Source organism: Mastigoproctus giganteus, chromosome 12 (assembly GCF_048544385.1).
Source record: "Mastigoproctus giganteus isolate SK-2022 chromosome 12, ASM4854438v1, whole genome shotgun sequence".
NCBI lineage: Eukaryota > Metazoa > Arthropoda > Arachnida > Uropygi > Thelyphonidae > Mastigoproctus > Mastigoproctus giganteus.
This window is the reverse complement of record NC_143586.1, coordinates 20,379,612-20,403,531: the sequence shown is the minus strand read 5'-3', so window position 1 is coordinate 20,403,531 and position 23,920 is coordinate 20,379,612. Positions and strand designations below refer to the sequence as shown.

The 23,920-nt window shown below is 36.3% G+C and overlaps 1 protein-coding gene across 1 annotated transcript in view; it reads left to right on the top strand.

Annotated features, from left to right (window-relative positions):
- Window positions 1-23,920, top strand: part of LOC150076763 (uncharacterized) — a 408,267-nt gene that overhangs the window by 338,055 nt on the left and 46,292 nt on the right. Inside the window, exons 27-28 of the mRNA XM_090386915.1 lie at window positions 6,292-6,367; window positions 13,671-13,794. Coding sequence (XP_090243041.1) covers window positions 6,292-6,367; window positions 13,671-13,794 — 200 coding nt within the window. The remainder of the gene's footprint in view (window positions 1-6,291; window positions 6,368-13,670; window positions 13,795-23,920) is intronic.

Sequence of the window (23,920 nt, the reverse complement as noted above, 5' to 3'; positions counted from 1 at the left end):
ATCTTATATCTTCTGTTAGTGATATAAGTGCCTGTCCACTTTCTGTTCACCCTTCTTGAAAAAGTTTTCATTACTGACAATCCTCGAGATTTTGCAAATTCCGTAAATCTTTCACCTCTTTCATTTCTTTCACTAATTCCAAAATTTCCTATAGTTCCTCCTTTCTGTGCTGTTTTGTCTCCTTCCAACCTTAGCATTGAAGTCTCCCATAATGATAGTGTAGTGGGTTTTCTGCTCATCTAGAAGACTCTCAATTTCTGTGTACATTTCTTCAACTTCTTCATCATCATGGCTCGACGTTGGTGCGTAAATCATTATAACCTTTATTATGAAGTTGAAGCATATGAAATGTTAAAAGAGGCTTATGGTGAATATGGTGAAGCCTATTCAATTTATGCACAACTTGAGAAGGGTCATCAACAGTTACAAGTGGCCGAATGTGATTCAATCCCTTCCTTCTACTGTTAATATAAGCATAGGTCTTTGCTGTTTTTCTTTGCCAGAGTTTGTTTATAATCTGCCTTAGCTTGCTTAGCCTCCTTTGTGACTTGATTACAGATTAATTTATGTCTATCATAGGCTTCTGTATCACTTGATAATTTGTATTCATCTTATGCACTTTTCTTCCTTGCCCCATATCTTAATATTTCATCTGACATCCATTTAGGTCTAAGCCTTGAACAGTATTTCTTCTTTGGTTGCTTTCCCAAATGCTTCTCATTTATAATTTGCTGCTATAGAGGTCTCAGACAATTTTTAAATACTGTCTGAGACCTCTGTAGTCACCCTTACGGAAGCAAAAGCCTTTCCGTTTGTTATTGACAGATGTCTTTTAATTAAATTCCACAATAATTCACTGTAATCGCTGCCACCCAGTGGGTCTTTTATCTGCAGATTCTTAATGCATGAACAATCACTGCTGATAACCAGATTAAGAACATTGCTTTCTCTTTTTGCCTCTCTAACATGCTGCTGCAGAAAACCGTCATCCAAGAAATTCGGAAAAGTCTTGCTAGCCTGTGAGTGACAGCCCACAAATTCCAATCTACTTCTCTGTATAGCTGTTTGGTATACTCATCACAGTAATTAGGCCTATAACACACTCCTACTCTTAGTTTTGTTTCCCCAGTGCTTATATCACACCGAACTGACTCAACATTGCACTCAACACCCATATCAACTGGATGCACTGCCTTAAATTTTATATACTTCTTAACTAAGAGCATAACCCTTCCACCTCTCCTGTCCTGTCCTTTCCAAATATGAGGAGTACAATGTATACATTCTACTCCTCATATTCAAATTCAACATCACTAATGTCTGAGTAACACCATGTTTCCACTATTCTTACAATGTCTGCATTTGATGACATAATCAATACTTCAAATTCATCAAATTTATTTACAATGCTCCTCTCATTAGTGTACATGTAAGTATACATGCACATATAAGTATAAAAGCCTTTGCTGTTTTTCTTTGCATCCTTTGCCTAAGACTTCTTATAATTTGCCTTTGCTTTCCTAACCTCATTTGTGACTTTATTTCAGATTAATTTATATCTAAGATTAATTTATAAGCATGCTCAATGCTGATGGAATTCTTCCTCTAGCTCAGAAAAATCACCTGAGAGGGCATAAATTCAAATTGAGGAAAAACAGATGTAGGATAGACGTGCGGAAATTTGCCTTTAGCCAGCGGGTGGTTGGTTGGTGGAACAGACTTCCATCCCTTGTGGTGGAGGTTGATAGCCTAAATAAGTTTAAGGCTCAGCTGGACAGGTATTTTGAACGAACAGAGGGGTGAAGTGGAAGTGGTTTTTTTTTTTTTTTTTGGCTGATGCTGCATAAGCTTGCTTTCTTGCATCAAATGCCTCTACTAATGCTAATGCTAATGCTAATCTACCATAGGCCTTTATATAGCTCTCTATCACCTGATAATTTATATTCGTCCTATGAATTTTTATTTTCTGCCACATGTCTCATTTTACATCCATTTACTTAATCCTTGAACAGTATTTCTTAGTTGGTATGAAAAGCTAGTAGTTTCTATGATTATTTCTCTGAATGCTTCCCATTTTGAATTTGTTGTTGGTAACATCATTACTTCATCCCACTGTATAGAATTTAAATACTCTCTGAAACTACCACAGTCTCCTTTACAAAGCAAAAACCCTTTCCTTTACCCTTGATGGTATTTGCCACTAATTCGTGAAGAATTACTGGTAATAATCAGATCAAGAATATTGCTCTCTTATTACTTCTCTAACATGCTGCTGTAGAAAATGGTCTTCCACTAAATCCACAAAAATCTTTCTACCGTTTGAGTGAACAACCCTCAAGTTTCTCTCAATATCTGGAAAATAAAATCTGCCATTATAAGACATTCTGATTTACTGGCCCATTCTATTACTCTCTATAGTTGTTTATTGTACTTATCAAATCATTAGGCCTATAACATGGTCTTACTCTAATTTTTGTTTTCCCATTGCTTATTTCACACCAAACTGATTGAACATTGCATTGGCCACCCATGTCAACTGTGTGCATTTTATGTGGTTCTTAACTAAGAGCAGCATAACTCTTCCCCACCTCATGTCCTGTCTATCCTTTCTATATCCATTGTACACTGAAAAGACATAATTCATGGGATACCTGATTCCTGGGCAACGCAACACTGTCACCCTTCTCACTAGTGGATGAACCCACCACTTGGCAGGTATGTAGATACACTGCATTCACGTAAATGGTAATTCAATGTCAGTATGGATAAACGTTGTGAGTTAGCCGACTTTGAAAGAGGAATGATAGTGGGTCACTCTATCGCAGAGGTGGTACAGAAACTGGACTATCCCCGCTCAACAGTATCAAGAGTGTATCAGAAATACAGCATTTCTGGAATAGCCCCAGGGGCTCACAACTGGTGAGTATGGGCTTGCCACACACAGGTCCTGAGCTGGATATCATCATTCTTCTCTTTCTTGGTGATTCCTCTCTCTCTCTCTCTCTCTCTCTCTCTCTCTCTCAGAGTGGTCTCCATAGCCAGGTGGGCAGGAGCGGCAGTGCATAGCACACGCTTCTTGATTAGACCGGGGTTTGAGCCCATGACCCCCAAATACGAAGGATGCAGAAAGGTCAAGGCAATGACCACCGCATATCCCTGGAGCAATATGGCCTTAGTTGCTAACGCTCCTAAAAAAAGAAAAAAACAAATAACTCTCAGAGTAACAGAATTTTTTTTTTTTTTTTTGGCCAGTGCATCATAAGCCTCAGGCTTCCTTGCACCATATGGCTAATAATAATAATAACAATAACATCTCATTGTGGACAGTGCTGTGGGCAGAGAAAGGCGGTGGATGAACATGGCCATCAATATCTGTCTCGCATTGTTTCAGCCAACCGAGAGTGACAGTGGCACAAATCACTGACTTCAATGAAGGAAGTGCCAAAAATGTCAGGTGATCATTAGCCATAATGGGTTATGGGAGCCACCAACCCACCAGAGTCCCATTGCTAACACCACAACACAACTCTATGCTTCAACTGGGCAAAAGAACATCGGCACTGGATCTTAGATGATTGGAAACAGGTCTACTGGTACAATGAGTTCCATTTCCAGTTATTTCGAGTGGATGGGAGGGTGCATATCTGGCTGAAACTGAATAAAGCTATGCGCTCATCATGTCAACAAGGAACCGTTCAGTTAGGTGAATGGTCGGTAATGTTCTGGAATGTATTCAACTGGCACACGTTGGGATCTGTGGTACGTGTAGATTCATCTCTGAATGATCCAAATTACATATCCATCCTTGCAGACCATCTGCAACCTTTCATGGTCATCGTGCACCCACAGGCAATGGATGCTTCCAGCAGAAAAATGCACCTCTTCACATAGCCATGATGACTAGAACATGGTTCGAAGAGCATTCCGCAGATTTTATCACCATGGAATGGCCTCTCTGTTCACCAGATATGAACCCTGTGGAGCATCTTTGGGATGCTGTGGAAAGGTCTGTTCAAGCTTTGGATCTTCCACCCAGAAATGCGATGGAATTATAGCATGGATGGAAATACCTGCTTTCATGAACTAGTGGACTCAATGCCTTGCCGTGTGACTGCCCTTATTTGGGCGAAAGGTGGGCCTACCCATTACTAGGTAGATATCCCATGTTTTCTACCCACCGTGTACTTGCCATAATCAAATTCTGCATCCCTTAAGTCTGAGTAACACCACATCTCTGATATCCCTTAAGTCTGAGTAACACCACATCCTCTGATAATTTGAAGTGCTTGTTAAGTTGATGACTTAACAAGCACTTCAAATTCATCAAGTTTATTTACTATACTCCTAGCATTGGTGTACATGCAAGTATACATGCATGTTCTTACTCTTAGTTACCCTAACACAGCCCATGTGTTTCATTGTTCTGCGACAACCCACAGCAGGGCTTGAAATTCCCGATACCTTGCTTTCTGGGCTGCTGCATATTCCAATAAAAACAGTACAAAAATTATTTTCATCTCTGCCTGCAGCTATTGTTAATCTATTAATCCATGTATCCATCCCCCACATACAAGCTTTTTTCCAACCCACCCAACACTGCCTTGATAGCATCAGCAAATATTTTCATATCCTTTCTATTTAAGTTTATTGCATCCCTTTAGAAGCAGTCTCTCCTGTTAACAAGCAAAGACCATGACGAGAAAAATTCTACCCCATGCGCATTGTACAATCTCTCCAAGGCTGAATTTATTGACCAGGCTCTCATCATATACTCCCTCTTATCATGCCTGAATAGGATTGCAGACACTTTCAAATTTAACTCTACCCTAACTCATGAATTTTTCTCAACATTAGCTTGTACTTGTTAAGTAAGCCCTCAGATTTCTCCTGCTCTTAATGTCATTAATGCCAATGTACAACAGCATCATCCTTGTGTCTTTGAAAGATAACTGCTCTAAAATGTCAGTGTCTAAAAGAGATATGTATTATTACACCTGAGCATATTCCACCTAACACAATATATTTCATGTTTCCCCAACAATAGAGTCACCGATAGTAGCTACCTCCTGTAGGACTAGCACATTCTGCCTTGAGGGTTGCTGCCCTGAGGGTAGCTTGCACTTACCCAATGAGCTATGGTGTTGAGGTGGGCAGCTGATTGCTTAATTAGCCCCCAATTTAATTCCTTCAAAGGCATCCACTTTGTTCTTCAAGCTGTCATAAATGTCCATTAGAATGCTAATTGAAGCCTATTATATTATTATATCACACTTTTTGCATCAAGCGCGTGCACACACATGCACATCCCCCCCCCCTTGGCTGTATCATGTCCCATTCCAGATAGAGCTGCAAAATCAAGCAAGTAGTATCTTTCTTAAGGCTGTAATTCAGAGGACAACTACCACCTCATTTCTCCCCCCCTGGCCACAGCACTCCTGCTACTTTGAGCCCTTTGCTTTGCTGCTCTGGTTTGTGCCGTGATTTCCATTCAAATTCAGTTTAATTGAAAATACTACACTAAACTAATATACTTAATGCAATAATAACACTATGCACTGGCTAGATACAGTAATATGTATTATGCCATCAAGTTTGTTATTTAATATATATATATATATATATGATATCAAGCTTACATTATATGTATTATGCTATACTGTTACACATGTAAAGTTATGTTTGATATAATAGATAATAAAATTATCTATTAGCACCAACCTATGTTATTTGAAGTTTCCAGATACCTGTTTACCACAATTTAAACACTAGAATTTCTGTACCATACACTACAATACAAGTTATGAGTTATGATGTTTTGCCAAATCACTGATACAAAAGTTCAACATGTACTAAGTCATAACTTACAAAATCCTCTAGCTAAATTTTACAACACTTACAAATGTGACTAGGACTGGAAAGCGGTTTGTAAAATACAATTTAATATGCTAATTAGGTAAATAAAACGGAAAATTTTTCAAAAAGTTATCCGTTCCCAGGAACTCAAAATTTGACTTCACAGTTCAAATTCTCAAACCAGACTAGAGGTTTTATTTAGATTTTGATGATTCACAATTTTGTTGGTCACAATGAAGTAATTTCATAACTTTATTGAGTTTAACTTTGTGCTCAAGAGATAGTGATAAGTAAGAAATAAAAAAGGGACACTGAAATTTTGCTCATTACTTTTAGAGCCAAAATAATGAGTTATTTACTTTAACAAATATTCCACTCTAATTAAAAATGTGAATTATACTTCTGTATTTATTTAATCTTTTTAAAAACTATTTATAGGAGGAAAAAGGAATTGCAAACAGGATTAAATGTGACAATGCGATCTAAGATCAAACTCACCTCACCTGATTTACAGGTAATTTTTGAGTTAAGATTATGCTGTATTTACCTGCATAATCAGTTAAATACAGAATAGGAACTGAAAATTTGAACGTAGAAATTGAAATTTTGGATGTAAAACACTTTTATATCTCTGTAATATTTTAAAACATGGCTAATTTAAAATAGGATATTTCGAATAAGTAACATAAGGCTGTATTTTTGTATGCGCTATAACTCTCAAAAGTATTTGAACATTCTTCTAGCACTAGTAAAATACATCTGCCTGTCCATATGCAAATTGCAGGCAGCTGCTGTCAATATTGATTTGTTAAATACTATATCAGTCAAGAAAAAATTCAGTAGCACAAGAATACTAAAAGAGAGGGATTACTAATCAAGATGGAAGGATAGATATGCTATCCTGACAGTCAGCTCTGCAAATAGTGTGGTCAGAAGTCCATGCTCCAGTTGAGTGATTAAGTGAGTGCATCCACTATTTGTAGGGAGCTATGCAGTCTACAAAGCAACTGAAGAAACCTATCATAATGGCAAAAAATAGTGAATGCCTCTTGGAATTTTCTTGGACTTGAAACAGTGAAAAGAAATTATATGGAGAAAGGATTTAAACTACACACTGCTGAGACCAGATGGCCAAATTCAATTTGAAAGACTGTCTGGAGAATGTCACTTATCAATTCTGCAGGCATCCTAGTGATGAAGTTTGAAGTGTGGGGTGGGGGAGATCATGCCATTGGGCTATTTCTCACTGCAACTGAATTTTGACAAATTTGCTCATTTCCATTTTGAATAATTCTGTACTACTTACTCTGTACCTGTAGGTACTATCGTGTTAACACTCTGAGCCACAGTGGTATGTTGATCGTGCTAATAGGCACCTTCTTTGAAAAGAATGACAATGTAGAATTGTTGTACTGGCACAGATTGTTGACCAGGCTTCCAATACACTGGTGGCTTGTGGTGTTTGTGCAGGCTGATGATTGGTTTCCAGTACAAAGAAAACAAAATATCAGTCAGTGCATTGGTGCATAGTCAAAAGTGCTTAAAGGACCAGGCTGTCTCATTAAGACAAAAGGTGCATCCCCACATTAATATTTTGAAGCATGCTTTTTCTTGAAAATTACATTTGCAATTCCAATGCTTTAGAGCAGGGTCCAGCAACCTTTTCCACCATGTGAACATCTTTAAAAATAGTCAAGATCTCAATATTGTCCTATCACAGTTTTCTGGTAAGTGTAGTTCAGTCTTAAATAAAATATGTTTGTTGTAGAATTACTATAATTTTGTTATTATAAAAAACATTAGTTAGGCACATAGAAAAATGAAATAAACTTAAATATGAAACCAGGCAAGTAATTTTATAAAATTTCTGACATTGGTGTTCTCCAGAACATTATGTTTTAGGTTTACTTCTATGTGCCATAATCAAACAAATATGCTTTCAATTGGCCATTTTCTAGCTACTACTTTATAAACTTGGTGAATATTAAGTATTCTCTGTGTATTGGGGTTTTAAGAGAAACAGTTTCTGTATTAAATGCCAAAAATTTTTCACCATTCATTCTTCAAAACAGTGGTTAGCTCATTCATGAAGTTTAAATGTCTCGGTCAGTATATATATAAATATATACATTATATATATATACACACACACACTCAGTGATCACTGAATTGTGACCACCTACCTAATACTGTGTTGGGCCACCATTTGCTATTCACCTACGTATTGACTCCACTAGATGCTGAAGATGTCTGTAGATCTGCAGCCATGCTGCCTGCAAGGGTTTCCAAATTGTCAGAATAGATGACAGTTGCATGTCATATGCCTCACGTCCTGTTCTAAAACATCCCACAGGTATTTAATTGGATGGAGGCAGGCCAGGCTAATTTGGAGGCCAATCAAGATGGGTGATATTTTCCTATGTTCCTCAAACCATTTGTGCACAGTGCAGCTTGATGGCACAGTGTACAATCATCTTGGAAGATCCTGTTTCTGTCCAGGAAAAAATGCAATGCAGCAGAGTGCACATGTTGCATTTTTTCCCAGATATAACAGTAAAAAATGCAATGTGGCAGGGAGCACATGGTCCATATGTACCAGGGGTCCTAGTTCATGCCTGAAAAATGCACCCCATATTAAGCAACCACTGCCACCTGCCTGGATAGTGGGAACCATGCACAGTCTGTCCATGGACTCATGTTGCTCGTGCCACGTGCAAAGGCATTTGTTGTCGTTGCCCCAGGTATTTGACTCATCTGATCAGCACACTCATTTCCTGTCCTCCAGTGGCCAATCAGTTGTCTTGTTGACACCCCAGCATTCACCGTCAGTGGGGAGACAATGTCTCTTAGATCATCTACTGTGGACTCTATATGTCTGAATGTGTGGTGCATTATCATTTGGGATATTTTTCTTGAATTCCCCATATTGTACTGTGATGTCAACTGTCGCACAGTGATAGACTGTTCAGCCCATACAGCATGCTGCACCCTTTGCTCAACATAAAAATCCACCTTGCATAATCCTTTACAGTTCTGTCAGCAGGAGGTGGTTTGACCTATTCGACCCCATTCTACCTTAAGCACAGTGGTTTGTGAGCAACTGAAAAGATGTATTTCCAATAATATGGAAGCACCCATGCACAAACTCCGACAATTATGCCTCTTTTGAAACGCTGTGATATCTTTACTACATCCCATAACTGCTACTTTATCACTTTGACATATGACGAGATGCAAATTACAACTGCTGTAGTGTACAAATCTGTTTGGCTTTTTATATATTGAGCTATGTCATATAGTCCATTACAGATGGGGCGGTCACAATTCAGTGATCACCGAATGTGTATATATATTTATAAAAGTTGCATGAAGAGTAAATGTGCAGTGTTATGATATGAAGTAATTATACTTCATATTCATTTCATATCAAAATATCCTTTTTTATTATCTACTGTATTCAAGTTGGTGCTACTGAGGTGGTATGTTGTTGTTGTTGTTATTTGGTTTTTAGGAGCATTAGCAACTAAGGCCATATTGTTCCGGGATATTCGGTGGTCATTCCCTGATCTTTCCGCATCCTCCGTATTTGGTGGTGACAGGCTCGAACCCCAGTCTGATCAAGAAGCATGTGCTACGCACTGCTGCTCCTTCCCACCTGGCTACGGAGGTGCCCTGAGGTGGTATGTCACTCTAGGATTGCTGATATATAAATGCAAGATGCTGAATTTTCTGGTATGATACCTCAGATGCTATTTTTCAGTCTGTCCCAATAAGTTATCTAAATTTTCTTGACATAGCATATGTTGATTACTACTGTATCATCAACAAACTTTGACATTAAACTTCAAATATCATCATCAATAGTAAAGGGTGGCCTATCACTGAATCTTATGGAACTCCCCTCCCCATGACATTAGTTCATGGAAAGTAATGGCCATTTATAACCATTATCTTCTGTCAATTAACCTTTATCCATAATAATAGCATACCAAAATGCTCTGATTTATACAGTAGTTTTTCATATGGAACTGTATCAAAAGCCTTACTGATAATTAAATGATATAATTGTTTTGCATTTAAATATCTTTCCAGTTTTGTTTATATGTAAAGAGTGTATCAAAACCAAAAACATATCTGTTTTTCATTCAAGAGAAAAAAAAAAAAATCTTATTTCAAAAATTACCAGTGAACCAATCAAGATGTAAATGGTGATAGGAATATGCAATTAGGATTTATTGATGTGAACATATAAAGAGAATTAATTTTAAAATTATTGCATAAGATATTAGTACACTATTACAGCTTGTAGTTAAGTTTAAGAATGCACAGTTTAAAAATTTTTTTCTCCCAAGAAAGTAAAGCTTTTTGTGTCACGACTCTTCTACAACTGGCTTGTCTCAGAAATTCAAATAGATTATCTGGAAATTTTTTAAACATGACAGTGATATTGATGTTTGGTCAGCTAAATAAAAAAAAATTATTAATATTGAAGTGGCAAATGATAGGAGGAATCAAGATTATACAGCATCACAAAAAAAAAAAAAAAAAAAAAGCCTATTCACCTCAGCAGTCCATTCCCTCTGATACTTTTTTAAATTCTTAAATTTATTCAAGCTACACATGTCTACAATACCTCATGGAAGCTTGTTCCAACAATCGATCACTCTCTGACTGAAAGCAAAAATTTTTTTTTTTTTTTTCATCTTTCTTCAACTATTCTCCAGGTAAGATGAAGGATGCAAGAATGCCATCAGCATTTACTTTACCCAATCCATTCAAAGCCTTAAAAACATCAGTCAGGTCTCTTCACAGGTGGCCAGCTTCCTAGTGCTGTTAACAAAATTGAAGTCTTTCATGGTAAAAATACCCTTTTATGCCCTTGTCTGATCTTCCTGTTCTTCTCTGCCCCTGTTCCAACAGTTCTGCTTCCTTCGTGGGCGCCTCCGTAGCCAGGTGGGAAGGAGCAGCAGTGCGTAGCACATGCTTCTTGATTAGACCGGGGTTCGAGCCCGTCACCACCAAATACGGAGGATGCGGAAAGGTTAGGGAATGACCACCGCATATCTCCGAGCAATATGGCCTTAGTTGCTAATGCTCCTAAAAAACAAACAACAACAAAACTCTGCTTCCTTCTGAAAATGAGGCTTCCAAACCTCTTGCCGTACATTCATGCATTAAGAATATACAGATAAAGGAACCACTAGGTGGCAGTGATCACAGCTTACTGATGTGGGATTTACTTAAAGATGTAACTACCATCAGGGGTAAAGGGAAAGATTTTTGCTTCCATAAAGGCGACTACAGTGGACCTAGAGATTTTTTAGGTTCTGTACAGTGGGACCAACTGATGATGTTACCAACAGCAAATTCTAAATGGGAAGCATTCAAGGAATTAATTTTGGAAGCTGCTCGGCTTTTTGTTTTTATTAAGAAATACAGCTCTAGGTTCAAGCACAAATGGATGCCATATGAACTAATGAGACTCGTGGCAGAGAAGAAAAATGCATGGACTGCACATAAATTGTCAGGCAACACAGAAGCCTATGGTAGATATATGCCTCCTTTGTAATCAAGTCACAAAGGAGGTTAGGCAAGCTAAGGCAGATTATGAAAAATCTTTGGCAAAGGATGCAAAGAAAAACAGCAAAGACTTCTTTACGTATATAAACTCTAAAAGGAAGGAGTTGAATCAGATTGGTATCAATCACCACTATCACCACTTGATATCAATGGTTTGACTGTAAATGATCATTCTCAGATATCTGCCGAACTAAACGAGTATTTTGCATCTACATTCACACATGAGGAGTTATTCAAGGAGGAGAGGGCCAAATATTTATCAAACCCTAACTGCAATAACTGACAGGAAAGTGGATGAGAAATTGTTGAAGTTAAACATAAGAAAGGTACCTGGGGTGGATATTATATTAAAGGAAGCAGCAAAGGAAGTAAGCAAACCCTTAGCCATAATTATGAGAGCATCCTTGGAGTCAGGAAGTTCCCACAGACTGGAGATGTGCAAATATGTCCCCAATTCACAAAGGGGGATTGAAGAGTAACAAGAGTAATTGCAGACCAGCTAGTCTATAAAGTATTTAGGGGCAAAGGCCTCATGCTACAAGGTACACCCACCGAAGAGAAGCCAACAAGCTTTGAAAATGATGCCGTCTGGGTGGTGGTATCCTCCAAGGATAAATAACAATAGTCTTCTCCACTGGTGAAGTGTTATTTACTCGAGGTAGTACAATACCATGATAACTCATTGTGAAAGCAGTCACAATATGAGATATAACTAAAATGATGCCAATTAAATTAATTAATTCATCTACTTTGGTAGATAGCTATGTTAAAATGATGCATTTGCACTAACCTACATGTTAGACCAGTTAGTTTAACTTCTGTTCCAGGTAAAATAATGGAGTCACTGGTTAAAGATGCATTGCAGGATCATCTAGACAATATAGCAGTAATAATTCAGACACAGTATGGGTTTGTCAAGGTGAAGTCTTGTCTGACCAATTTGATTGGATACTAGGATGTGGTCACAAAGAAACTGGATCCAAAAAATAATTATGATATCGTATATACTTGGATTTCAGGAAAGCTTTGATACTATTGCACATAGAAGACTGCTGTACAAATTGGAGCAGTATGGCATTAAGGGCAAGTTGCTTCAATGGATAAAGGGATGGTTGATTGGGAGAAATGGCAGAGAGTGATATTAAATGGACACTGCTCTACGTGGACTAATGTTACTAATGGAGTTCCCCAGTGTTCAGTGCTGGGCCCATTGTTGTTTTGTGTATTTATTAATGATATCAATGAAGATATATCAGGCTTAATGTCTAACATTGCAGATGATACAAATGCAGCATTGTTAATGATAGTAAAGACAGTATGCTACTGCAAAGGATCTAGAAAAGTTAGGTAGATGGGCTGAGAAGTGGCAACTGAAGTTTTATATTGACAAATGAAAGTACTGCATATGGGTAGCAATAACCCTAGAGAAACATACCAACTGTGTGATACTACACTCGGAGAGGTGGTGAAATGAAGTTCTCTGAGCAGTGCAGACGGATTACCAGAGCAGGTCATTGAGTTTTGTCAATAAATAGTAATTTTGCTAGCAGAGACAAGAAGGTGATTATACCTTTGTATAAGGCATTGGTCAGCCACACCTTGAGTACTGCATACAGGTCTGGAGGCCTCATTTTAGGAAGGATATAGAGTTGCTAGAAAGAGTAGAGAGAAGGGCAACAAGATTGGTGAGAGAAACAAATTGGTTCTCTTCCCAGGAGAGGCTTAAATTCTGTAAGTTGCAGCATCTGGAGACTAGGCACCTGTGAGGTGATCTGATTGAGGTGTACAAGGCCTTGAATGGTTTGAGCAGGCTCCATGCTGATGGGATTCTTCCGCTTGCTCTGATTAAGAACCTGAGGGGGCATAGATTCAAATTGAGAAAAGACAGTTGAAGAATAGATATGTGGAAGTTGCCTTTAGCCAGCAGGTAGTTGATTGCTGGAACAGACTTCCATCTGTTGTTGTGGAATGTTGTGGAAGTTGATAGCTTAAATAAATTTAAGGCTGATCTAGACAAACATTTGGAGTGATCAAATGGGTGAAATGGGAACGTTTTTTTTTTTTTTTTTTTTTGGCTGATGATGTATTAGTTTGCTTTCTTGCATTGTATGCCTCAACTAATGCTAATGCTAATACATTGTGGTTGTATAATACAGGAGTGAATAAATTAATATTTATTTCTTATTTATTTGTAATGTTAAGATGCTTAAGATCACCCAATTTTTTTTTTCTTTTAGGTAACAGTCCGTCAGGCATCATTTATGTTAGAGGGTCTTTATCCAACTCGTGTATTAAAGAGACTACATATATCTGAAGAAGAGTTTTGGGAAAACAGGAGCCTTTCATTTAGGGACTGGGCAGGTTTGTTTTATAAGGAAATTAAAATCCAGTGCGCATCTTAATTTCTTAAAAATTTATGTTGTAGTATTTTATTAAATCTGATATTCTTTATTGAATAATTTAGGTAATAATATTCATCTGCTTCTTCATCAAGTGAATTATTACATAATAATTATAAAAACAACTCTGGTGGATAGAAAAACATTATATGGAATAACTGTGTGATGACACATGATATTAGCTACACTTCAAACATATGAAAGACTATCTTTATTAGAGTGATCCCCGTGATCCCCATTTTTTTTAGTTGAATTTATTGGTGGTCAGAATGGCATAGTAATCAGTGTAAAATTTGAGCCTAGTTGGATGATTTTTTTTTTTAAGGTTGCACTATCCACTTGAAATGTTGGGCTTACTGCATTTTCTTAATTTATGTACTTCTCAGTCTTTTATAACATTAATTAAATGAAAAGTTTTTTGACATGACTTTGTTATGTTCATGTGCACCATTTGATATGATTCTGTATTGTTCATAAGCCATTGTGTTTTTTACCAGTGGACATTGCCCTGTTGAGACTCATACTTATCAGCTTAAGAACTCAAGAAAATCTACATGAGTTCTTTATAAATCATGAAACATGTCTTTGCATGTACTGCTAGTGGATCATGCATTCATAAATTGAATAGCTACAAATGTAGAAAGCAATTTTATTTCAGAGACTACATTGTGAAGTGAACAAAACCATAAAAAATGAATAAAACAAAAAAACTGAAAAACTATTTTAAAGCAAAAATATTACTTCAATCTAAAAATATACACTGTGTATATATACAGGGTGTCTCAAAAATATTGGTGCAAACGTTTAGGGGAGGTAGGTAACATCTAAAGGAATGTGAATCGCATAGGAACCCATAACCGGAAACATCACGGGAAAGTAGTAGCAGAGGCACAAGAAGCAGAAATGACACATCACAGTAATTAGTGGCAAACATTTATTTGACATAATATTAACAATGGAGTACAAGATGGATGCATTTCATGATGTTACAACAGATGCTCGAAGGTTCCACCATGAGACGCGATGCATGCGTGACACCGACGCAGCATAGATTGGCGGACACGGTCGAACACACCTGGAGTTTCTTTGACAGTAGCAGTAGCGCAGACGAGTCTCGCCACGAGATCCATTTCTGTCTCCACAGGCGATTCATACACGATAGATTTGAGGGCCCCCCACAGAAAGAAATCAAGGCTTGATAAATCAGGTGAGCGTGGGGGCCAGGCAACGGGTCCACCACGGCCAATCCATCAACATCCAAAATGGCTGTTCAAATGGTCACGAACACATCTTCCATAATGGGCAGGTGCCCCGTCATGTTGAAACCAAATGTTGCATCTCACATTTGCTGGAACATCGTCAAATAACTCTGGTAGAACTTGTTCAAGAAAGATCCGATATTTAGCAGAGTTCATGTGGGATGGTAACAGGTATGGGCCGACTAAGCAGTCACCAACCATAGCTGCCCACACATTTATTGCGAATCGACGTTGTGCCGCATGGGGGCGCACACCGTGTGGGCCCTCTGCTAATCCATACACTAGGTGCATGTCTGCCAGCTCAAAGTTCGTATATCGATGCATGCTCTTCGTGCGGCAACTACTGCTTGAATGAGTAAACCAGAAATTTTCCCTCTCGCGAACTGATGAACAGCGCCGTGTACCGACTTACAGTGACGTTTCCGATTATGGGTTCCTATGGGATTCACGTTTCTTTAGATGTTACCTACCTACCTCCCCTAAATGTTTGTACCAATATTTTTGAGACACCCTATATATATATATATATATATGAATAAAAATCAAACACAATATATTTAAGAAAAAACATTACTTTAAACATAGCACAAGCATATATAAAATGGAAATGTAAAAAAAAAATTGTTGATTGAGAAATGAGTATATATAATCTTGTATTGTTATGAACGTGTTAATTTAGCAAGCATTGATTAATAGCGGTACAGTGTGTTAACTGTAAAGAGTGTCTCATAAATTAAAAGTTTATAATAATAGGAATTCCTCATTTTTAGTTTTTGTCATTTCTAACTTATAAACATTTTATACAGGAATTCCTGTCAATGATAGACAGGAATTTTCTAGCAGGGATAAGGAGGTCATTATCCCCGTGTATAAGGCAATGGTCAGGTCACACCTTGAGTACTGTATACAGGTCTGGAGGCCTCATTTTAGGAAGGATTAGAGCTGTAGCGAGTGCAGAGAAGGGCAACAAGATTAGTGAATGGGTTGCTCTTACGATGAAAGGCTTAAGTTTTGCAAATTGCAGTGTCTGGAGACTAGGCATCTGTGAGGTGATCTGATTGAGGTGTATAAAGCCTTGAATGATTTGAGCATGCTCAATGCTGATGGGATTCTTCCTCTTGCTCAAATAATCACCTGAGAGGGCATAAATTCGAATTGTGGAAAGTCAATTGTAGGATAGATGTGCAGACGTTTGCCTTTAGCCAGCGTGTGGTTGATTGCTGGAATGAACTTCCATCTGTCTTTGTAGAAATTGATAGTTTAAATAGAGTCAAGGCAGAACTAGACAAACATTTGGATCGAGTGGATTAGTGAAATTAGATGATTTTTTTTTTTTTTTGGCTGATGCTGTATAAGCTTGCTTTCTTGCATCATGTGCCTTTACTAATGCTATTTTCATATAAAAATAAAATAAAAGTTTATAATAATAACAATTCATCATTTTTAGTTTTTGTCATTTCTAACTTATAAACAAAAAAAAGTCACAAAAAAATTGAAAATTAATACAAGCAATATTCCTTCTTTCCTTTGTATGTGCTGCTGCTTCAAATAAAAAAACTGCACACACAGTTTATATGCAGGTGCACTGAAAAGTAATGCCACTTATTGCATAAATTTTAAATGAATAAAAATACATCAAAAAAGAAAAAAGTATATATGTAGATTAGAAAAGTTGTTTTTAAATATATGTATAATTTTTCTGTATGCTTTACTTGATACATTATATCCAGCACTTATCAAGTTTTTGTATGCCATTCATATAAAATTCTTTCAGCTGAGAGGCCAATCATATCATTGCCTTGGAGATGTTCTTTAAGCTTTAGGAACAATAAAAAAAATAAAGTGCTTGGGGGCCCAGTTTTGGCTGTAGGAGGATGTGGAACAACTTCAAATCCCAGAATTCAAATTCTTTCCAGTTTTTCTTGGCTGCAGTGAGTTTGTTCATTATCGTGTTGAAGCAACATTGATATATTGCTAAGCCTTACTTGTTTGACACTTTTTATTTGAGCGTCTCTAATATCTTGATGTACCAAACTGAACTGATTGTGGACTCTTTTTTTTCCCAAAATTCTGTTTGAATAACACCCATAGATTCCCAAAAGACACTCATTCTTAGACGTTGAAGGTTTATGGCTCATGAAGATGTATTATGGCAAAATTTCTTGGACTATCACTTGTTTTCTGAATGAGTTTTCCAGACTCTAGGATTCAACTCCAGTCAGGGTAATGTTTAAAAATGCACCCTTTTCACATTTAAGATGGGACAATAAAAAACATAAAAAAAGTTTTAAAAAAGATACATAATATTCAATATTAATATTAACTTAATCGAAAGAATCAATTTTCAGAGTCAGAAACAACTGTCAAATGGAGGAAGAGGTGTTAATTCCTTGCTGATAGAGGGTTCTGGTGAAACAGGTCAAGTTGATGAAGTGGTCTTGAAGAAATCATCAAGCTTCAGTTGCCTTACACCTTGGTGCTGCTTCCTTATTACTGTAGATCAAAATTCTCTAAAATGTTCATAATAAAGAAGCACATCAGGGTCTGATGATGATTCAATATAATGTATGATGTCATCCATATGTTGTCTTATAACAGACAATTTAGGATGAGGTGCAACTGATTCTTCGTCTTTGTCATCATCATCGTCCTCTTGTTCTCACGAAGAACATTTTCCGCAGTCTCTCCCTCAGAAAAAATTTGATAGCCCGGATCACCTTCGTTACTTTTGAGCCACTGTTCCACATCATTCTCAGTTGCATTTTTGTTGCTGGCCCTCAGAAGAGTGTTCCAAAAATTAGACGCCTCAACTCCCTCAAAGTTGAAGATAATAGATCTGATGTTGTATGCATGTAAATTTTGCAGTGTCCTGGTGCCTCTTGTATCTTCTGTTTCTTCCAAAACAAACCATCACCTCTTCCAAAAACTTCTTCTTATACAACCTCTTAAAGCAACGATTACACTCATCTGTATCAGTGAAGTAGTGTTAGGAGGCAGAAAAATACATTTAATTCTCCTATCCCTGTTAACTAACCTCTCAGCATTAGGGTGCATTATCTAGCAGTAAAACAGCCTTTATTTCATTAGGAGGAATTTTCAGCACATCTGTCTGATAGTGTCACACTATCAGATATAAATAGGTTCTAAATTTTTCGTTTAGAACAGAAATTTTTTGTCTGTTAAATCCGAAATCCATTAAATTGTGGGCCTACTGTATAAATAAAAATTTTATGAAGTAGACACCCAGAAGATAGGACTACAGTATTCATTTTACTATATGAGCATTCTGCAAATAGCATTCATAAATACATGTTTTCTACTGTAGAGAACCATAGCAACTAGGTGTCAATATATACATATATACACATACTCAAAATATATGGAGACAGACAGTGACATGAAAAATAGTAGGGTTAGCTAATTAATGATATGGTTGAAGCCGAACTGATCTGAAAAGAGCTTTCTTTGGCTGATAATATTAATGGCTTTCTGAAAATTAAAATATAGGTAAGAAAGCGAGAATTTATTATCTATCAATTTTAGATAAAATATTTTGAGGTTGCTAATCACTAGATTATAGTTGTTACAAATGGCAGCTATTCTAATATGCTGTGAGAAAATAATGTTGAAATGGACAATTTTGAGTATATGAGGGGGTATCAAAAAGTTCATAGCCTGGCCTAGATAAAACATCAGCAGGAAGATGCTGTTTTTAATATAAGTTGTCTACATATTCAATAACTAACGTGAAATTTCATTCCCAAAGATGATCGTACACCAGAAGTGGACCCCGGAATCTGAGAAAGGATAGGAATGGTTGACAAAGTGGAGTATCAAGCAGTGATCAAGTTCCTGCAAATGCAGGGCAAGACAGTTCAGAAAATTGATGAAGAAATGAAAGGTGTGTATGGGCAGAATTGTCCATTCTATGGCACTGTAAAAAAGTGGAAATGGGAGTTCCAGTTCAGTTGTACAAGTGTCTTTGATAAACCAAGAGAAGGAAGGCAATCAAAATCCACAGACAGTGAGACAGTTGCGAAGGTTGAGCAGCTGGTGCTGATGTGCTGAAATGAATTGTCGCACAGATGTGCGACAATTCATTTCATTGCAAATGCAGTGGGAATTAGTTATGGATCTGCCCACAGCATTTTACATGACCATGTATGGTCTTCGCACAATGGGTTCCAAGATTGCTGACACCTTTGCAGAATCAGTGTCAAATGCAATGTTCTCACTAACTGTTGGCTTTGTGTAATGCAGATGTTGAGAACTTTTTTGATTGGTTGGTGACAAATGATGAATGCTGGTTGTACCAGTATGATCCAGAGACTAAAGTCATGTCAAAGCAGTGGAAATGCACCTCTTCCCCACCTCTGAAAAAGGCAAAGACCACTCCATCTGTGAAGGAGATGATGTTGTCTGTGTTTTGGGACAGAAAAGGGGTTATCCTGACAGATTACCTACCTGCTGGTTCCACACTTACCGGAGAATACTACAGAAATCTGAAAAAGTTACGCGATTCTTTGAAGGTGAAAAGGCATGGAATGTTAACCAAAGGTGTCTGTCTTCTGTCAGACAGTGCACTGGCTCACACGGCCATTGCCACCACCAACTTTGTTGCCCGGTGCGACTTCGTACTACTGCAGCACCCACCCACCCTATTCTCCTGACCTAGCACCGTCAGACTTGTTTTGAGAAATGAAGAAACCATTGCACGGATGCCATTTTAATTCATCAATGAAGTGGAATCATAGTTTCAGGTAAAAAGTACAGACTTCTATGATCAAGGCACTAAACAACTGATCCATAGATGAGAGAATTATGTTACCATACATGGAGAGTACATAGAAAAGGATTAAAGTTCCTGTGAAGTTTCACCTTTCTAGGGCTATTATTTTTAGGTAAGAGTACGAACTTTTTGATACCCCCTCATATTAGAATCACAGTGTGAAATTAATTACATTGAAATTAAATGCATCCCGTTTGTTATAAATGTCTATAGAGATAAACCCATTACGTACTTTTATATATATGTCAAAACAATTGGCTGTAAAGTTGCAGGAATTGGGTTTTTCTGGCAACAGTCCTTTGGTATAGGTGACTACATTTATTGATAAAATTAGGATAGTGCAGTACACATATGTTATCTGCATACCTGAAAAATGTGATATTCTTAGGAAATGAACTTTCGTACCAATATAGGTAAAGGTTAGCTATAATACAGGAAGCAGGACTGCCCAAGAGATTACTTTGTATTTGGTGATATACTGTATTTCCATCAAAGACAAAGTTGTTAAAGATACATAGTTTAACCAGATTATTCCAATAGGAGGTTTTACATTTAAATATATTTTGATATTCCAGATAGATGTTTTGAAGAACTCTGTAAAGGTTATCTAAGTTGATAATAGTAAAGGGGCTATGGAAGTCAAATGTTTGAATTATTATAGTATTACCTGCTTTTAGCTTATTTAAGATTGGTAGATTATTGAAAATGATATTGTTGTTCTAAAACCTATATTGTTCAATATAGGTTTTAGAAGCTGTTCTAAGGCTTTCCCAAGAACTTGGGTGTAGCTATTTCTTTATGGAATTTAGATATGAAGTGAACATAAGGAATGTTCACTTCATATCTAAATGTTTATGGAATTTAGATATGAAGTGAACATAAGGGAAGTTGAAATTATTGATATTGAGCTTCAGTACTTTATTTAAGGCCAATATTTTCGAAATATTGGCCTTATGATGAAATGCTTCTTTAATTCAAGTAACTGCTTCTTAATATTAGTGAAGTTGTAGGACTTGAAGGATTTATTGTGAAGAGATTTAGACCAGATCTGAATATCTATAGACCAGATCATTGAAAACAGTATTGGCCCACATATGGTAGGCTTTATATTTTATCCTTGTTTTATTAGTCTATTTCTATTATTCTTTCTATTTTATATCATCCTAGCTAAGTGATCTCTCACATTATGGTATTGGCATTTATTGGGCTTATTTCTTATTTATTTATACGTTTATTCTTCAAAACTTCCAAACTTTCGACACGGATGTTGCTAGTGTGCATACTGTGTATCTTATACCTACCTTATCCTATTTGATCACTTCCTATTGGTATGATTGTCAAGTATAGAGTAAGTTTGCATTTAGTTATTTATATTTAGTCGGCCATATTCCTACATTTAGTTTTATAATCTTGGATGTATTTATCTTCATTTGAAATATATTAGATACTATAGTTACCATTGCTTACTCATAGCTGTTTTCTACTTGCTAATGTCCAGGGCTGTCTCTAGTATGGAAGGGAATCTTACTCCCATATAACCTGAGCAACTACTTTATATTCTTCATTCATATACTGTTAATTTGTCTATTGCTATCCTAACCTAGTTTATTTACCCTCCAGTTAGCCATAAAGCCATATTTATAGCTGTTTATTGCTTATAAACAGCTATAAATAGTTTTTAATTTTTATAAAAAATTTTCCATATCCTTTGTCTACTCACAACAGTGGCCTTTGTTTTAACTTTATTTTCATTCTTTCTTTCTTTTTCCAGTTCCTATGTCGTGTCAACCTTAAAATTACATGCCGACTGTCTTTATATCCTCCCTTATAACTTTTACTTTACATTTTTATAATTACAGTGGATTCCAGTTATTTGGGCCACCATTTAATCAGGGCAGCCGTTTATTTGGGACAAATCTTAAAGAACAGAACCCAAAATAGTTTACTTCACTTAATTGGGACAACATGCCGTTTAATCGGGGCAGGAGACTGCGGCACTCGAGATAACCCTACGATTGTCTCCGACTGTACCATGTGGTTTGGTCAGATTTCTAGAGGTCACAACCATAAAACAATAAAAACAATTAGCAGTGCCCTGTTTATTGGGCTTTTCTGTCAGTGCTTCAATCAATAAAAAATTAATTTTCAGAATCTGCTCTTCATTCCTATTTTTTAAGCTTCGTAACTTGTTACTCTGTTCTCATTTGCACATATCGTGTTACTTGCAATTTGTGTGTGCCGTGTTCTTTGTTATTGGTTGCTTATCTTTTTTACTGTTTTAAATTTTACACCCCACCCACAAATGTCAGTGAACAGAAATGTCAACTAGTTAGTATGTACATATTACAGTACATGTTAATTAAGCTATGCACGTAAGCGTAAATTTATTTTTATTTTGCTAACGTGTGGAAAATATTCTTCCGATTTTCACGTATCATTTAATTTTTTAATTGGTAATAATAAAAAAGTGTAAAATTGTACTTAATACAGTATATCTTAACTTTTATAGCCTGTGGATAATATTCCTCCTATTTTCGCTAATTAGACTCACTGTTTAATAGAATTAAACTTCAATTCACAAACGTGATCGCAATGACCGGCGCTTACTACATATCGTATAGTGAACGGTATTTTACTATGGTGAGTCCATCGTAACATGATTGGATAGTACAGAAAAATCAGTCGTAAAGCTGTATTTTTAACTATTTATGTGAAACTCCACATAATTGGGGCAGCCGCTTAATCGGGCCAAAATACACTAGTCCCGATGTGTCCCAAATAACCGGAATCGAATGTATTATAATTTTTATTTTACTATTTTTGATATAATCCTCTTTTCCCATGGCATATACTTTGTCAGAAATAGAGGACACTATATTGTTGTCTTCTTGGACAATTCTGATGGATGGTTGACAAACAACGCCAGGATCACATGATACACGACAATATTTGTAAAATAATAATAGAAGTTTACCACAGTATAATATAGAACACTTCCATATGATACTCTCCAGCAATTAAAACAAAAAAAATCGCAAATCTTACATTACAGTAAAAAATAAAAAATAATTAAATCTCAATTGAACACAATTAGAAATCAAATTAACACAATTAAAAATCAATCTAATGCAATTAAAAATTAAATTAATTTAAAAGAAATTTAATGAAAAAAATTGCAAAAAACGATTTTCCTTCCTGAAGCTGACAACGCTTTTCGACCATATGTCATGATCACAGGAATGAAAATTACCAAATAGGGGTGAACATGAAACTTAAATAGGGATTATTTGTCTTCACACATGTGCGTGAAAGCCCACAAATAGGAGATTAGAAATGGCTGGCGAACATTAACAGAATTCTCATATAATTTAATTTCGACAGTTCCTGCAATTAATAGTCTAATTAAAGGTATAATTATGTTGGTCACTAAGTAAGCGCATGCGTGAAGACAAATAATCCCTATTTGAGTGTCATGTTCACCCCTATTTGGTAATTTTCGTTCATGTTATCACAACATACGGTCAAAAAGCGTTGCCAGCTTCAGGAAGGAAAATTGTTTTTTGCAATTTTTTTTTTTTTCGTTAAATTTCTTTTAATTTAATTTTTAATTGCGTTAGATTGATTTTTAATTGTGTTAATTTGATTTCTAATTCTTTTAACTGTTTTTTAATTGTGTTCAATTGAGTTTTAATTAATTTTTATATTTTACTTTAATGTAAGATTTGTGATTTTTTTCATTTAATTGCTGGAGAGTATCATACGGAAGTGTTCTATGTATTATATTGAGGTAAACTTCTCTTATAATTTTACAAATATTGATATCAATGTAGAACATATTGAGCATTACAGCTCTGGTTCATACTATCAAAGATATACGGACAATATAATCTTTTATAATGATGTCTATATCTAATATATATTATTGGCTTATTTCTTTATATGTATAATAGTTTTTTCTCCTCTCTTCTTTCTTGCACTTTTTTTTTCCCCCTCTATGTACTTCTGTAATCTTTCTTTCCTTCACTCTCAATTTTTCTTAC